Source organism: Rattus norvegicus, chromosome 9 (assembly GCF_036323735.1).
Source record: "Rattus norvegicus strain BN/NHsdMcwi chromosome 9, GRCr8, whole genome shotgun sequence".
Lineage (NCBI taxonomy): Eukaryota > Metazoa > Chordata > Mammalia > Rodentia > Muridae > Rattus > Rattus norvegicus.
The window spans coordinates 72,813,409-72,832,411 of record NC_086027.1 but is presented as its reverse complement, the minus strand read 5'-3'; the positions used below and the strand labels follow the sequence as shown (position 1 = coordinate 72,832,411).

At 42.8% G+C, this 19,003-nt stretch overlaps 1 protein-coding gene across 1 annotated transcript; it reads right to left on the bottom strand.

Annotated features, from left to right (window-relative positions):
- Positions 1-355: 355 nt before the first annotated feature.
- Cpo (carboxypeptidase O) lies at positions 356-18,610 on the bottom strand. The gene is given in 12 exon segments (XM_039084310.1): positions 356-623; positions 626-673; positions 1,309-1,310; positions 1,529-1,613; positions 7,254-7,358; positions 7,360-7,460; positions 10,449-10,529; positions 10,532-10,589; positions 11,424-11,651; positions 15,021-15,134; positions 18,156-18,241; positions 18,604-18,610. Coding segments are annotated over 12 exon segments (975 nt in total). The 3' UTR covers positions 356-563.
- Between the last annotated feature and the right edge of the window lie 393 nt (positions 18,611-19,003).

Genomic DNA, 19,003 nt, shown 5'->3' with positions numbered 1-19,003 from the left:
GTAGGTTGAGACTTGATGCCCTCCTATATGTTAGACCAAACCTGCTGGGGAGGAAAGGTCCAGACAGCATGGATATTGCCCCTCAGCCAGTCCAGCCGAGCCTGGTCAACCAGCTGCCGACCACTTAGCTCAGCTGCATCAGCAGGCAGCACCAAGATCAGCAGAATTTTCTCACTGGTGTACAGGTGCATGCTCCACTGAGTTTTAGAAGGGTTTAGTTTATAGCTTTCTAGTTGTTAATAGCTAAGTAATACAACGGTCTTATAGAGCAATAAAAATTAATTACCAGCAAAACAAATGTTTAAAATGCTAGCACGACTCTTTATTAGAATATAGAGCATTTTTAGTTCCGGGGTTTGGTTGCTGTGCAACACACACCTTCACCCCAACCACATCCCCATCACTGGGGCTAAGCAGGCCAGAGTAGGACATACTTAAAGGAGACATGTGAAGAAGTAAAGCATGGCTGCTGCCGAGATAGTGAGTGCCCCCTTTGGGCCAGTAATTCTCATACACATCATCAAGGGGTAAGAAAATGGTTTCCCTGTCTCCTCATATATGCACTAGATCAGAGCAAACCCATGGGTACCATTGTCCACCAGCTCAAATGTGTATGAGAAGAGAAGGGGATCCCAATGCCTCCATTCCAGTCTTTTGAGGATCCTGACAGCATCTATAAATGAAAACGGGAAGATAAGTGTAGAAATCAGACTTTGAAAGGTGGGGTTCCATTGCCATCAAATAAAGGCTTCCCTGTAAAATGCAGGAGCTGTCCCTGATTAGGACCACTCCGTCCTTGGTAAACAGCTCCTATGGAAACTGCCTTTTATTGGGTCCTTGCTCTTCCTTGTGCCTGGAACATAGCAGAGACTTGGTTAAAGTTTCTCAGTTGATCAAAAAATGAGGCGACATCAAATTGCAAGGCAGAATCGAATGGACCAATTCTCACAAAGGAATTAAAAAAACAAACAGGCAAATGAATCACAGGACAATTATGACACAAATATTAGCTAGGTGGGCCCCAGGAGCTAAGGGTGGGGTTGTGGGTACGGGAGTAGTTTGGGGATTAGAAGACGGGTGCTAGGGTATACTTTAGATTTGGAGAAGGAGCATGCACTGTCAGCTGAAATCTCTCTTTGACTGTTTCCCCAGGCTTACTCTGATCTGTTTTCCTGGCAGGTGGGTCCTCTGGGACTGCCACCAACTGACCAAGGCTCAAAGGACAACCCCCCTCCTGTTAACTCCTGTGCCTTCTGACTTGCCAGCTCTTTTAAACTCAAGCCAGGGAAAATTCTGGTTTGAGCCAGCATCTCATTGTTTTTCCTTTGCACTCACGCCGTATCCCCAGAGAGTACAATACTGAATCACACAGACTTCCTTTTATCCTTGGTCATTTTGATTCATACAGCTCTCTGTGGGTCCTAGGAACTCCTACTCATTGGCCCAGCTCACCTTCTAAACTTCATTGATTTCTTCTGTGCCTTGGATACCATTAAAGAAGAAGAAGGAGAAGAAAAAGTATTCTTACATAAAATATCTGCACCCGATCCAACTCTATAATTGGTTCCATGCTTTGCTTTCAGGGCTCTTGCCGCCTTCTGTCCAACTTGAATCTGTAGGTGGGAAATGCCGAGAGAGCTGGTGTTAAAAATAAATCCGACAATCCAAGAGTTTTATATTTTGTACAGATCTACCCCTGAGGTTTTAGACTATCTCTCTAACCACCCGTTGGGCATTAGTATCCAGGTAGGCTGTTGGTAGCCCACACTAACCACGCCCACACTTCTTTTCATTCTGTCTTCCACCAGCAAGACTGTTCCAACTTCCTTGTTTCTGGTCCTGCATATTACTACAGCACATGTGTAAAGTCCTGTGGATTTCTTTAGCTTCTCCCCCCCCCCAAGTCACCAATGTGGCTTTCCATTGCGTTACTCCATCTCAGAATCATTACCCCAAAATTAGCCTGTTGCGTCTTCTAATACATTTCTTTTCCTCCCATCAATCTTTATCCGAGTTGACCCCACGTGGCTTCCGGATGCACATATCTATGTTCTTGATCCTGCTGAAAAGCGTTCAGTAACTGCTCTCTGCCCACTGAATTAAACACAGACTGCCTAGCCTAGATTTTGAGATCCTCTACAATATGTTCCTAATCTATCATTCTAATAATGCCCCCTATACACTTACCCCAATTGTAGTCAAACTCCCTTAATGTCCCTTAGCTTCTCCTTTTCTAGAATGTTACATCTACCTAGAACCCCTACCTATCAGAATTTACCCAACTTTGAGGGACCACTTTCTCAAACATCAGCTTCTCTGTGCATCTTTTTCTGATCTCCCCGCTGGCTTCTCTTTCTTCCCATGTTGTCTCTTTCTCATCTCTTAGTTCATAGTCTTTTGTGGTTTCACACACTCGCTTTTTCTTACAGATCTTTGATACATCTCTCTACTTCTGTGTCTCCCGATTCTTCAAGAAATTCCTCAGAACTAGACAATCTGTTAAGTGTCAGCCTTCCTTTCTACAGATTCTTTCCCAAGATCAGTCACTACTAAAGCTTATCACTTATCAGACTTCTGCTACGTTCTCTTCCTGACCTCCTGATAAAACTTTCACATATGACTGTTGACAGACCTTCTAAGTATTTCTGATTCCAGACATCCCAACATGATAGCCAATCCTCTAAATGCTTAGATTCTACACAGACACCACCGAAACCCCTTGTCACTCCTGCCCACACTGTGACGTTCAGAGGTGTTGGTCCCAGTCAACCAGGCTGCACTTAGAGGTGTATCAGTTCCCCCAATTCTCACTGACAGTAATGGCCCAGTTTTAGACACTCTTTCTTCTTTCCTTTTATGTAATTCATGGATGAATGCTAAAATGTGATGGAGTGGTGCTTAGGTAGGACTAGGAGGAGATCAGAGAAATTTCAAAGGAAGGATTAAGTAGTCATAGTAGTGAAGGGTAGCAGCATCTTTTAGGTAATTGGGATATTCTGTTTGTGACACACACACACACACTCACACAGAGAGACTCACACACTTATACACATACCCATACACTCATATACACACACACGCACACACACTCATTCATACATAGATACACACATACTCACATTCACACAAACACAAACTCACACATACTCATACAGACACACACACACACACACACACACACACACACACACACACACACACACACACACTTCTCACTTCTCTCCCCTCTCTGCTGGAAGTTCTATCTCTGCCCACTACCTATTCTTTCTCTTTTCATCTAAAACAATTCTGAGTTTGTCTTAGTTCCTGGGGTTGTCTGGTCCAGAACAGAGAAACAGGGTAGAAAAAGATAAGGAAATGTTAAGAATAAAGTGGTCACATCATTCAGTTCTAGTAAGAAAATGAGAGTGGGCCAGAGAAAGGACACAGGGAGCTGCTGTGTGCCATCAGCGAAACAGAGCAGTTCTGGGGCCAGTGGACAGTGATTCACCAACTACACTCATGTGTGAAAGTCCTCTGGCAAGGAAATGAATTGTCCCTAATCATCTTAACTCACACGTACCCCTCTGCCTCTCTGAATGAAAGTCCATGCCAGCTGGTCTGAGAGAACCCTTATCTCTATTTGTGTCACATGGATCAGCCCCAGGCCATATTTTTTAATCCAAATTATTCCTTGATTGTGCATGTGTATGTATGGGGGGGGTTATTTGTTTTGTTTTGGTTTTTATTTCTGAAGCTCACCCAAAACAACTACTCCATGGCCAGCCTGTATTATTCTCTGTAGTTCATTTTCTTCACATCTTAGAGGTGAGAGAGCAAACTCATTTTCCCTACTTTGTTGACAAAAGAATCTTTTAACTATTCATTATTATTATGAGGAAGAAAAGAGAGAATCATGATCTCAGCCTACAGACAGATTTGATCTTTTCTGAGAAGATGACATGGAGATTCCATAGATTTCTTTTTGCTGTTTTATTTAATTTCTGTTTTGTTTTTGGTTTGGAGTTTGGGTTTTTTTGTTTTGCTTTGTTTTGTTTTGTTTTAATTTTTGAGGTAGGGTCCCACTGTATAACTCTAGTTGGCTTTGGACTTGCTTTGTAAACCAAGCTGACCTTAAACTCACGGAGATCCACCTGCCCTTGCCCCACATCAGGCCAAACACTTCTTAGATTTACTTTATCTCAGGGCAGAATTCCTGAGTAGACTTTTCTCCTGAACTACACTGCGTGACCATATAGAGCTGTTATCTGTGACCATCTTTTCTACTTAAAGGTGTTTCCTCGTAAAAATGATAAAACCTCCTTTCCAGTGGAACATGATATATTGCTAAAGCTCTCTAGCCTGCTAAGCAGCTCTCATGCTGGGCTGTAAGGACATATTTACAAGCAGATGTACAGATGCTTTGGTTAAAGGCTCTGACATGTGAAGAATAAACTGCTTGAGACAGAGTACAGAGGCTGATATGCAGAGTTCAAATGTAAATAATAGCTCTAGCATAGAAAACATTAAAATTATGATAGTTCTGATAGGTGTTAAGTGAATTTTAGAAAAATTACACACACACACACACACACACACACACACACAGTTGTGCACAGTGCTATAGTTTTTCCCTAAGAACCTGAAAATGCTTCCAGGATTCAATAAGGTTGACACATAGTGCAAATTTTTCATACTTCCTATCAAAGTCTGAAGATGAATAGCTATGCTTACTCTCTAGCACGCAAGGCTGCAAAAGACACAGAAAAGTTAACTGGTTCCTATGTATGCCACATATGGAACCAATGGTTTATCAATATTTTCATTTTAGGATTACTCTCCAGTAGTTCCTGTTCCAAGTCTCTCCCTGTGGCCACAGGGCTCAGACAAGAAATGAAATCAGTGACAAGAGACACTATGACATTTGAATAGAGATCATATAATATCTCTATTCCTGAACCAAAAGGACGGACTTCCCATGAAAACATACTGAGGTAGTGTATTGAAAATGATAACCTTCCATGAAGATCTTTCTGTTGGTTAAAGACACCTTTCCGCTGAAGATCTACAATGTCTCTGGCCACCCATCTGACTTTGAAACAATTATCTCAAAGAGAAAAGAAATCTATAGTCACAATCATAGAAACTGGGGAATGGGTCTAGGTCTGAGCTTCATAACTAATACATGTATTTCTGCAAATTTCTCTATCAAAGGAAAAAGTGCCAGGGATTTTAAATGAGGGTAAATTAGCCCATGGTTGGCTGGAGATGCAAATTGATTAATGGTTTCAAAAAGTGAAAAACCCTTTCTAAGCAGAGGGGTTTTGTGAGGATGATGAATACAAGTGCTCAGTGCATGCAGAGGACCAACCCAGAGTGATTGGTCTCCACCACCTTCTCCCTGCAGCGATCCGGGACATGTAGCTTGCTCGAGCTTTCTTTATATATTCCCAAAAGGAGTTTAATATGTCATCCCAAGAGTCAAGCGAGATAATGACTTTAAAATCCCTTTGTAAATTGTAATAATCTAAGCAAATTTTAGTTACTCGTACATATTTCAAAAATGATCGTAGAGTACAAAGCTTGTAACTATGGAAGGAAAAAGTGGCCTTAAGAAAGATATTTGAGTATTGGGGGATATTTCATTTCTGGGGAAGGCTCCCTTCAGCAAAGGCCTTTAGTGGGTTATCACTCCCTTCTGCCTGTACATGATGGGTGATGCTCCAGTGGGAAAAGGACAGGAGGCATAAAGTAACCAAGAGAGATCGCCTGGTCTCTGGGATATCAACGACAGGGTAAGACTTGCTCTCATCTACCCTGTCATCTGCACACAAAGAGGAACTTCTTTTAAAAAATCAATTTTTTAATTTTAAATAAGCATTGGCAAAACTATGAAAAAGTGTAAGCTTGTGAACTATAGATAGATGTTTTAAATTGTATAACCAAAACGAAAAGCAGTAGATCAAATAAAAAACTATTAAAAGTGGAATTACCACATAGGCCAGAGACCAAACATCTAGATATGTCCAAAGGAAGCGAAATGGAGTCTTGGAGTGAGGTCTACATGGCCATATTCTTAGCTGCATTATTAACAATTCATGAAAGGTAAAATAAACCCAAATGTCCAATGATGGCAAAGAAACAAAACATGATTTATACATACACTGGAATATTAATTGCTCTTTAAAAGGAAAGAAATCCTGATCTGGGGCAACAGTTTGGCCATTAAAGGCGAAGACTCACAACCAAAAGACAAGAGAAGAAACTGTAACACACCCTCCAAGAGTTGCACGCAGGATATTATGCTTCACTGAGTAAGTAATCCATCGATGTGAGGTATCTAGACACCCCATAGGTACAGCAAGAAAACTGGGGTTTGCCACAGCTGAGCAGAGAGGAAAATGGGAGATGTCATGTGATGGGTGCCATGTATGCTCAGTGAGTCAGTTCTGGGGGTTGGGTCACAACACTGAATATTCCGAACTATACACCTAAAAATGGTTGCTAGTCTTTGTTTATGCTAAGTGTATTTTGCCACAATTAAAAAGACTCAGTTAAAAAATAATGATAGTAAACATTACAACAATTCTGCCTTTGCCTTCTGTGTGATTTGTGACTATTGTCTGAGGATTCACAGAAGGGCAAAGAGCCCAGCTCTTTCCAGCAAGTCTGCCCACCAGAGCTTTGGGCAAGCACAGCTCCAGAGAAGGACCTGGAAAAAAAAAAACACAACACAAGCTCCCTGCCCTGGCTTGTATTTCCCTGGCACTTCCTCTTCCAAATACTCCTGGGCAAAGGCTGCAAGAGTCTAGAAGAAAACAGAGCATTGTGTTTAGCAGAACGAAGAGCAGATATTGTTTAGCCATGTTGTTTTAGATGTGCCACGTTCCGCTAACATCCGGCAAGTTCTTAAGCATGGTTCAAAAGCTGTAATAGCTGAATGGAGCTTCAAGGGGACGTGCAGAAAGGAGAGCGCATTCCTGCAGAGTATTAACATAAGCATCTCATTTATAGTATAGCCGAACACCTAAGATGTCGCCCAACTTGACACTTCATGAAACAGGTAGTTAATTAACGTAGGTAAAGCAGCACTTAACCTAGAGTCTTCCTGGCAGGCATCTGGCAAGGAACAAAAAGCAAGAAAAAGAAAATAAGGATTGGGAGGTGGGAGGGAGATGGAAAACAGAGCCAGAATCTCTTGGAAATGACAATTAACCACGGCAGGCAGTGGCCCTGTGGAGGTGTGTCCAGAGGCCTTGGCACTGTGGAGTCACTAGTTCTTCGTAGTTATGTGGTTTATTTTTGGTGTGGCCATATGGTGTGAGAATGAGTTGCCCATAAGAGCCCATGATCAGGAAGCACAGGATGTCTTTTTTTCCCCCTTGCTTTCTGTAAGGCTTGAGAAGGAGTGAGTTCTGGTTCCAACATTGGTTCTATCCCACAGAATGTTACATCTTGGCAGTTTATGGGTGTGCCGATATCTGGGAAATACAGGAGGCCTTGGAAAAAATTTCATGATCTCAGTTTACAAATGAGCCAGGGTGAGTAGCAAACCTTGGTACTCACGGTAGTCAGACTTGGCCTTGGCTGTCAAGTCACTCCTGTAAGTTAGTCAACTGCATGGCCAACCAAGGACAAGCCCGAGTCCCATCAGAGCTATTTTGAAAGGACCCAGATAGTCTGTCCATGTTAGTCCCCTATGTGCTATGTCAGTGCCCCTCCTATGTACATCACATTTAACATGCATAATGGACTTTGGATAAGGTTGGATTGTGTGGCTAATGTTCAAAATAAAGTGAAAGTAAAAAAAAAAAAAAAGAAACAGAAAGATGAGGCATTTACTTTTCAAGATCACCAAGCAATAGAGACTGCAGCTCAACCTTTGCCATATGGTGAGTATCAGTGTTCTTACTGCTAATTTTTCATTTGCTTCCAATGCTTCGAGCATATCAAGATTTGGAAACGCAGAAATGACTGAAGGAGAAGAAAATGTTTATTCTGCTTGCTGTCTGCCTCCTGCTGTAAAAAACAAATCCAAAGACAGCATTCTGGCTTTAATCTTCTTGATGGTGAGCTATATATTTTAAAACCAAGTGATGGCTTAAAACATATTCTGACTACTTGTGCTGTCTACTTTTATGTCAACTTGACACAAGCTAAAGTCATCTGAGAGGAGGGCACCTCCATTAAGGAAATGCCTCCGTAAGATCAGGCTGTAGGCAAGACTGCAGGGCATTTTCTTAATTAGTGACTGATGGGGGAGGGTCTAACCCATTGTAGGTGTTACTATCCCTTGGCTTGTGGTTTTGGATTCTATAAGAAAGCAGGCTGAGCAAGCCATGAGGAGCAAGCCAGTAAGCGTACTCCTCCATGGCTTCTGTGTCAGCTCCTGCCTCCAGGTAGCAGCCCAGCTTGAGTTCCTGTCCAGACTTTCTTCTATGATGAACACTGGTGTAAAGTATAAACCTTTCTCTCCCCAACTTGGTTTTCGGCGATGCTGTATTGCCAGCCTGTCCCAACCTGCCAGCTTCCAGTAATGATACAGAGACGTCCATTTATTGATAAAGGTCTTATGGCTTAGGCTTGTTCCCTACTAGCTCGGATAACCTAGTAACCCATTTATACTAATTCGTCTTTGCCATATGGCCTGTTGTCTCTAATTCAGTCCCCATACATCTGACTTCCTCCATGTCTGACCTGGAACTGGTTCTTTCCCAGAGTTCCTATCTCTACCCTGGTGCTCTGCCTTTCCTTTCCTGCCCAGTTCTAGGCCATCATCTCTTTATTGATCCAAGCAGAAGGGGATGGAGAATAACGTTATGAAACACTGAGACAGGTGATACTTCATAAAAATTACAATACCAAAGTCTGGCCCGTACTCAATTCTCTGCCAGCACAGAAACCAACCTTTGACTAATACAAAGACAACCTTACATGGTGTATAAAAACATCATCCATTAATGGTGTCTCATCTCAGCAATAGAAACCCTACCTGAGACACTAGCTAGGTCTACTCTGTTCTTGCTTAGCCAGTCTCATTTGAAAAGAGTCCTGCCTTTGAGTACTAGGTGATACCATTTCTTTAAAGGAAATTAAAGCAAGCAGAATGCCCAAGAAGTTGTATAGATTTTCCAAAAATGGTGATGTTTAGTAAGCCACAGTGCTGCTCAGCCCATTTTTGCTATTGTTGTTGTTGTTGATGATGGTGGTGGTGGTGATGATGATGATGATAATTACTTTGTCTGATAAGCACATATTTGGCCTACCAGGAGACACTGAAATATCAATTGAGATCTGTTCCAAAGCATGTGTCACTATGATGGGATGGTCCTGAATCAGAGGAGCCATGGGGTGTTGACATGCAAAGGCTTCATAAATCAGTGTCAATAATGACAGGTAGTCCTTGAACATAGAAAACACTTCCTCGAATTATTTAAAAAAAAAAAACAAAAACAACAACAGCAACAAAAAACTGTTGCCTTTATCATTGTAAAATTTGTGCATATATGAATTTTAGTTTTGCAGAGAGGCCAGCAACATCCAACGTTAGGAACAGCAATGCAAACCACTGTGAACAGGTGTGTAAGCCATCCGATGAAAACCAGCGCAGTCTCTCAGTCCATGGCAGATAAGTGGGGTCTAAGTGGGATCTTACTCATGGCAGCATTGGGTACTGTTTAGAATTGAGTTGTATAGGATGAAAAGAAAACAGCTTGATAAATGGAGAAGACCATTTCAAGTGTATTAGAGATGATTTTTGGTTTTCGTTGCTGTTGTTTTGGTTTTTGTTTGATTTTTGCACAGTTTTCGAAAGAAGATTGCTGAGTAGAAGTAAGGATAAAGGCAAGTGTCACCCGGAATTAAGGGGCCTCAATTCATAGACAGGGCCACAATGGCTCTTCTAGAGAAGAGACCCAAAGACGGAGCTTCGAGGAGGGGTGGAAGAGGGAAAGAGGGGTGCTTTCTAGAAAGGCAGAACTCTGGTGAGTGACAGAAGGGTGCTCTCTAGAAAACGGACTCTCATTTGGGGAGCAATGGGATTTATAAATATTGTATGGAAAGTACTTTCTGCTATTTACTACATTAGAAGCCTGGGGCATTTAACCTTCTGAGTGATCATATAGAAAGGCACAGTCTGGTTTAGTATTTAGATGTCATTTGTTTCTCTTCATGTGTCTCAAAGAGCTCTGAGGTAGATGTAGGTCAGTATATCAGATGCATATTAATATAATGATAATCAGGTAATATGCAAGCCATACCCTCTAAGAAGATGGCGGAAGTAAGACCAAATGGAAGAGGAAAAACCATAGATAATACCCACACTAGGCTCCAACTCTCAGGAGGTGTGAGGCTTCCACATCCTAAAATCAACTTTGATGAAAAAGCTATCAAATGGGGTTTCTTTCTTTATATGGCTAGAAAATATTTCCATAGCTAGAATGGCTGATAACAGAGGAATGAATCAGTACGCAAACATAAATAGCCCTGCCCCACAGGCAGTGTCCATGCTGTTGTCCAAGTGTAGATCTAACCATCGGCATTTAGCACATGAAGTCTAGTTCCTTAAGGAGTCTGCCGATCCTTGCACTGTCTTTATCATTCTGTAGAATCTGGAAATTAGAGAAATGCCTGGAGTGATTCTAGGAAGAAATCTTTCTCTTCTCATTTTCTGTGAATTTCAACTTGACTATAGGAGCCATCAGGTTCTCCTTAAGGGTCATGGACTTTTGAATAGCAGCTCTCAAATTTGATATAAAGAGTGTCATCTGACACTGTTATCTGACAAATCTGTTAAAGCACCCATCCACCAGAGTGTGGTGGCTCACCGTAATTCTAGCACTCTGGACACAAAACGAGGCAAAAAGACCTCAAGTTCTTGAACTACATTAGTTCGGGACTAGCCTGGGCTTAGTGGTAAGACTGTTTCAAAACAACAATAAAACACTGATTTTTAAGCTGTATCTGTCCTTGTCCCTTGGCCTCTTGAAAGTTTATAATTCACTAGGAGAGATGGAGCTAATCTGAATTTCTCCCAGTTGGCATTTCTGCTATTGGCCTAGGAATGACTCTTCCCAGGTTACTTTTTATATTTGTGTTTCCAAAAAGACTAACCAAAATGTTTTATTTTAAAGTTGTCTTATTCCCCAAAGGGAGAAGGAGAGGGGAGAGTATCTTCCATATGGGAAATCTCTTGTCCCACACAAGAGGTACATGGGTGGTCATTTCTATGCTCCCACAGTAGATGGGAAGCTAGGTGAAATATTTCTCAATGTTCAAAATTTTTCCTAATACTATTTGACAAGATTCAATATTATCTCTGACCTCCAGTTTACATAGTCTTCTATATTTAGGTAAGTTTACCTTCCAATAAAAAATGATTTCTGATGCAGTAGAATCAAGTCAGGATAGTCAGTTTTTGGCAAGGCTCACTAATTCCATTTCACTTGAAGTGGGGCTAATTGAATACCGTTCCAGTTAACGGGAAAGAAGTATGTTTCTGAAGAGCCCAGAGTGGACAGGTACTCAATGGCATGATTTAGCATTAGGAGGCAAGTAAAGACACTTCCCTCTCTCAGAAACCACTGGCAGAAAGCGGGGGCAATCCATCTGCTGGCATGAATTCCACAGTCTATCCAAATAGTCTTCTTGGAATTGCTGGAAGTTAAGCTGATCTAGAGGGGAAATTCAGGATCCATAACCCAATGATCGCTAGTATTAGCCACCATGCAAAGCCACCAGGTTTTTATTCTCTAGAGTGCCCTTTCTTACTTCCCTCTGTGTTTCACAGATGGTGGCAAGGATACTGGTGATCCTTTCCTCTGCTACCCTCTTCTCCTGCCCATGGCCTTGATAACTGTCCCCAGGACGGTGCAACTGATTCTCCAGCACATCCACTCAAAGCATCATTTCCCCCTGTATCGTAAATTAATTCATGGTTGCAAATAAAAGCAAAGTATACGGTGGCTCTCAAACTTTATTGCACATAGAATCACCTGACAGCTCTGGGTGTGGTGGCATATGCCTCGAATCCCAACACTCTGCAGAAAGACAGAGGCAAGGTACCTCAAGTTTAAGTCAACTGTCCCATAAACTACAATGCATGAATGCATACATAACATGGCTTCAGGCTTTATACACATAGCTCACCCAGAGAGGCAAAGCATATCAGCTGTGATGAGTTCAAGAATCAAAAGTATTTCACAGTGGGTCAACCCTTCGTTTAAACCTCCCCAAACCATGACTGATGAAAGTCCACCCCTCTGTGCAATGCTTGTTGAATTCCCAGGCTACTCCTCTAACCCGCAGGCATCTGTCTTTTCCCCTCCTTGCCCATTCGTTATTCCTGACATTAAGTCTTCCTCCAGGAAGCAATCTGCTCTCTCCCTAGAGGTGTGTGGAATTACACTGCCAATCGTGTGTTCTCTTTAGTGGAGAAGGGGCTCTGAACAGACCCAGGCTGTAACATTTATACCTGCCTTGGGTTTGTTAATAGCCTAGACCAGGCTACTTGTCAAAGTCTTGGAAAGAGAGCTGTTGAAGGCTCCTTCCCTACACATAAGACTCTTACGAGCTGAGGCAAAAGCATGGCTGGGGTTGTCATATTCAAGGGACTTTCTTTTCATAGCTTCCCCTGCCTCCCAAGGCTTACAGGAGAATTCCTAACACCCTCTTACCCCCAATTTTCTTCTAAAATTACCCATTTTATGATCATATGTGGGTTAATTGGGTGATTATATTTAGTACCCCTTTGTTATGTTTTCATTTTTTACTTATCCTTGCCCTGGGCAAAGGAAGTTGAAGCATCTCCGCTGACTCAGCTTAGAGTTTGAGTGCCGATCAAAACACAGGTCGACTGGTGCCAGCTCCTTAACAACACCAATCAGTCCATCTCTCAGGTAACTCTGAGGCAGTGATTTTGGTTCTTGTAAATGAGCCTGGCTACCACATCCCCCAAGCCTGTGCCTGTGCCTGAAGGGTTGGGTTCTGCAACCTTGACTAGGGCAGCAGTATGGGAATGAGGAAAAGACAGACCCTTGCATAGCAAAGCCAGGATCAGGCCTCTAATCACTGCAACCTAGAGCCTCAGCCTGATATAGCCTAGCAGGAAGGGTTGAGTAAGCTCTGTAGGAGATCTTTGTAGGTGAGCAATCTCAGGCTGTAAACATCTGGAGGAAGCTGCATTTGGGAGTCTTTGCATACACTCATCAATCCTTCATAAATATCCCTGAGGAAAGCTGTGCATCAAGAGGGATCTCTGGAGTTTGGCCCATAGAGATATGATCTTGGACAATTGTTCCATGGATTGGAGGCCTTGGAATCCTCAACATGGCCATGCCCGTGTCAAAATATACAGGCTTCACTCACTCATGAACTCCACATGGCTACACACAGTCATAGAGGGCCACGGAATAATAATGCTAGCTTTTGAAGAGGCTGGCTCATGCTGTATAGTCTTAAATAACACCACAGTAACCTGGAACTTGTTGGCAAGATAAGTAGACCTCAGAATTATTAAGATTAGACCAGTTAAACCCAGATGGCTGGGCACTCTCCATGCCTCCAGAGTTTCTGATATCAGAGATGCAGTGAGACCTGAGGATGTGCATTTGTAGCAAGATCCCAGATGCTAGTGATGGTGAGGGACTAAGGACCACCCTTTGAAGACCTTTGTTTTGTCAAGTATAGTGGTACAGGCATATATTCTGAGCTATTTGTAAGAATCTGCCTTGCCTAAAAAATAATCAAAAGGGATGAGGATGTAGCTCAGTAGTAGACAACTTGCTTAGTGTGCCCAGATTATAGTTCATCGCCTGTATGACAGAAAGGGGGATAGGAAGATGGGAGGAGATGAAAAAAAGGCCACTGTTTTAGTGCAGTGGACTTCAACTCTGACCATGTCGTAGGCTGACATCAGAGCTTGTCCTGTCTTAGAACAATCAGGCCACTGTGTCAGGGGAGGACTGACACAGCAGGGTTAGTTGACTAGACTCCACAGGTGATTCTAATGTCCAGTCAGAATAGACACTCCCTGGTCCAGACTTGAAAGCTTAGAAATCCTGGCCCTGTGGAAGAGTGACAGACCCCAGACACTTTTGTTTTTAACCACATGCAAAGGGTAGGAGGATTGGGGCCTAATTACCTCTTTGGTTATGCAATTGTCTTGTTATGTGACCTTGACCTTGTATAAATCACCTTACTCCTCCTGTGAGGTTTTTTTTCCCCCTCTATGATAAAGCCAAAGAATAATAAACAAAGGTTTTCTGTTTTTAAAACATGAGGCAGGGGCAGGGGCAGGGGCAGGGGCAGGGGCAGGGGCAGGGGCAGGGGCAGGGGCAGGGGAGGGGCAGGGGCAGGGGCAGGGGAGGGGCAGGGGCAGGGGCAGGGGAGGGGCAGGGGCAGGGGCAGGGGCAGGGGCAGGGGCAGGGGCAGGGGCAGGGGCAGGGGAGGGGCAGGGGCAGGGGCAGGGGGTTGTCATTTTAAAACAAAACATTTGAGCTAACAAGATGTTTCTGTGGGAAAAGACAGTTGCTTCCAACCCTGACAACTGGAGTTTGATCTCCAGCGCTTACATAGTGGAAGAAGAGAACCAACTCCTGCAAGTCATAATCTGACCTCTACAAATACATCCAGACATAAGTAAAATGGAAGGAAGGGAGGGAGAGAGGTGGGGAACAGGAGAGTGAAGGCAGGAGAGGAGAGGAGAGGAGAGGAGAGGAGAGGAGAGGAGAGGAGAGGAGAGGAAAGGAGAAAAGAAAAGAAGAGAAAAATGATCACTATCATCACCAAAAAACAGAAGAGATGAAAAGTAAGCTGCTTCTAATGCTCCTTACTGAGGTAATCCACTAGTGGGTTCCTTCTGTGTTTGAGTCCTATCTTGCCTCAGAACCTTTTATGAAGAAGGCATGTACAAAAGCCTAATTTAGAGTAGAAAAGGCAAAGACTTGTACACTGAGTTTTTAATTCTTCCCACAGCTCTGACAGAGCCTCTGAGTTCTGTGCAGTCTGCTGGGGCAGATTCTGCCAGTTCAGTGAGGCTCGGCCTCTGCACTCTCCTTCAGGTAGTGCATGGGCCAGGTCTCATAGGTCATTCTCAGGAAATGCTGTGTCAGCACTTCTGCATACTTCTCGCTGACCTGGCGCATCCACTGATAGATCTAAAACAACCCAAAGGACTGGGCTGTCACTATGTGGATTGCTTGATTGCCCCCAATTGAGATAACTATTTTTTTTTCACTAAGACACTGAACTCTGCTCTAGACAGCGGAAGGCATTCGGCAAACAAAACAGAAAAACAAAGCCATGATTTATTGTCTCCTCCCTCCCACTTCTTTTCAAGACCTCCTGGGGTACCATTAGGACACCCCCACTGACCTTTACAAATGAGCGATTGAGAATGAACAGTTTTGATAATCTACCAGTGACACTTCAGAGACTGTGTACTGAGCATGTCCTTCAGGGCCATCGGAATTAGCCCTTGTGTGCCACACAATAAAGGCAGTGGTTTTAGGTCAGGCTTGTTTTGTGGGATCTTCTTAGCAGCCCAAGAACCCTGGTTGGACATTCTCTGTGCCCTAACAGTTCATTTGATCCCTAGTATAACAGTGTAGGGTATACAAAACCTTGCAGAAGCATGTGTAGTGCTGATAGGTCCTTAGGTCATTTGGATTTCTGTATCACAAGGAATATTGGTTCTCTTGGAGCGAGTATTCTTGAGAGTAAAATAGGGTAAGGTTTTGAGTCTGCCCCTGTAGTTCCCTTTGGCTTCTTTATTGATGATGTCATTGCCATGCACCACAAGGTGATGCAGCTGAGGTAAGTGGTCCTCACCAGAGGCTGACACATACTATTTGGACTTTCAGCTTCCCAAACTGTGAGTTAATTAAACTCCCTTTCTTTACAACGTTCACCTGCTTTGGGTATTTCATTACAATAATGAAAAGTAGATTAGCACACCAAAGCACTTGTTGTTAATGTTCTAAGATTAGACAACACCCATGTATGCCCTTCCCAGAACATGCTTACTGAAGTTTCTAAGTCAGGCACGTGATAATAATTTTGATTAAACTGAATAGACATGAATAGGTGCTGATTTAATTGTAAATCATATATATCAATCTTGGGAGGGATATTATACTGTGACCAATAACAGGTTCCACAAGAGGAACTACAGTGAAAAATGAAGACAGATTCAGGTAGCCATCAGCATCTCTCAGGCCTCAAGACACTTCAATTTCTATGTAGTAGTTGACATTGACAATCCAGAATTACAGGAAATAATAGATAACTAGAGAAAACAAGTTATTTTTAAAAACTGTGTCTGAATTGACGCACAGACTATGAAGAAAAGTTGTTAATACCTTAATAAATATTTAGCAAAAGACAATTTCAATGCCACAGCATTGTAAACATCTGTGACGGGACAGAGTAGGATGCAGATAGCCTAAGTCTCAATAAAGCGATAAACAGCAGCAGAAGAGGCAGAGGTATGCTCACTATTGCCCAATCAGTGATATTGCAGCCAACTTTTTCATCACCACATCACCACGGTGCTTTCAGAAGAACACTACTATTTCAGTTTCACAGAAGGAGGAGGGGGGAGAAGGAGGAGGAAGAGGAAGAAGAAAGAGGGGGAAGAGGAGGGGGGAGGAGGAGGGAGAAGAGAAGGGGGAGGAGGAAGGAGAAGCAGAGGGAGGAGGAAGAAGGGGAAGAGGAGGAGGGAGAAGAGAAGGGGGAGGAGGAAGGAGAAGCAGAGGGAGGAGGAAGAAGAAGGAGAAGAAGGGGAAGAGGAGGGTGAAGAGGAAGAAGAAGAAGGAGGAGGAAGAAGGAGGAGAAGGAAGAAGGAGGTGGAGGAGAAGGTGGAGGAAGAAGTAGAAAAAGAAGAAGAAGCAGCAGCTAAAAATTAAAGAGGTCTAATGGCTTCATCAAGGTCACAGGCCAACAGAGTTCAAGCCAAGCATGCTCCTACATGGAAACAGGATGTCTTCATTACTGTCTGCCACGGTGATAACAATCTTCTGACAAAAGCAAAATAAAGGAGAAAGGACTTAGTTCAGCTCACAGTTGGAAGGTGCATTCTGTTGTGACAGAGAAGTGTTGAAGGTAGGAACTTGGCATCTGGCTACATTGTGTCCAGAATCAGGAAGAAGAGGGTGATGAAAGGTTGAGCTCAGCTAGCTTCCTGTTCCATGTGTCAGGGACCTGAGTCTTCCTTTAAGGTGGAGCCTCCCACCTTAATAAACCCAATCAGGACAATCCCTCATAGGCACTCCTAGAGGCAAACCTAATCTAAATAACTCCTTACAGGTGATCTGGATCCAACTGCCAACACTAACCATTACAGCAGATCATCAGGTTTCCCCTGGCTTACAGTATCTTCAAAGCCATGGAGCCAACAGTTCTTTGAGGTTCATTTTTACAGAGGAAGGCATAAATTCTTCCTAGCATTCTGGAAAAAAATTATTCCGGAAAAATGATACTCTATCCAGAAGTGTGGAGAGTATAAATTGGTAACATCTATTTAGAAGGCAATTTGTCCATTTATATATGACTTTTAGATGTGTATCTCCTTGAATCCAACCGCTCTAGTTTTAGAAGTTTATACCTAAAAAAAAAAAAAAAAAGTGTGTGGTATCTGGTATCACACAGACATACACCCAAGAGCTATTTTTTCACTACCTACTTTTGGAAGCCACTAAGCATCTCCATAGCGTTACAAATGCTTCTTTGCAAAAGGCTTTTCCCTCAGAGAGCTACTGCTGAGCCCCCAAATCCAGCAAGGAAAAAACCCTACATTTTCAGCCAAACAAAATCCCTTGAGCCTCACACTCACACAGGCACCAACCTGGTACTGCTCAAACCTGCTAAGGCTATGACAAGCCCAAAGAAGTGTTAATTATGGTCCGTGTTCACACTAGGCACACGGGGCTGCTCCCCTTCCCTTTTCTTTGTGCTATTAACTTGTCTTTTTATTTCATATTACCAGGTTCTGTAGTTTCTATGGTGGTGTTAATGGTGGAGGAGATGTTTGGAAATTCCTTCAACTTAGCATGCCTTCACCTCACAGTTTGAGCCAACGTCGTTTGTGAGTATTAATATTAACAGAACGCCATCCCTGGTATATCCTAAAGCAGGCTGTGACATCCAGCAACACCATCCTTCATACTGTGTGTCCTTACTCCCCTCCCCCATGGGTGGTATCTGTCATAGGAATAGGTCTCAAGGCTCCTCTGTGGACTGACAAACTCTTGTCTGTGCTGGGGATCTGGAATGGAAAGAAAGACATGAAATAATGAAGACATCAGCACTTCCTGAAAAATAGAAGGTTGATTTTAAAGGTCACAAAGGGGCTGGAGAGATGTCTATAAGGTTAGAAGCTTGCACTGATGTCAGATAACTCAGAGATTCCTTGTAACTCCACTGCTAGATAATGTGATAACCTCTTCTGGTGTCCATGAGTTTACACACACACACACACACACACACACACACACACACACACACACACACACACACACACACACAATGAAAATAAAGTTTCAAAAGTCATAGAAGGAAGTGCACACAGGATTTGAAGTCCCAAAGCCAGTTTTGGAATAATAACTTTGTGGTTTATCTGTGGTTTACCTGCCATGATACCGTGGGGAAGTATTTAGCCACTGGGAGATGTGATTTCTTTGTATACAGAAGGAAGGCAATCATGTCAGCCTAGCAGGGAGGCTAAAATAACTCAATAAAGCATTGTAGATAAAAAGTGCGTGTAAGTTTGTAAAAGATGTAATAGCTAAGATTTATTGAGCTGAAACTTTTTACGAGACAGACATTATTCTACGTAATTTAAATCTCATTTACTCCTCTCTAAAATGTTCAGACAGATTTCTCTTTATCTCTATTTCAGAGATGAAGAAACCAGATCACTGGGAAAGTGTTACTGGACCCAAACCCTGGCAAGCTGAGACTGAAGAGACTCTAATAGTAACCACAACTATAAACGCCTGGTGAGAACCAATCCCTATGCAGCAGATGC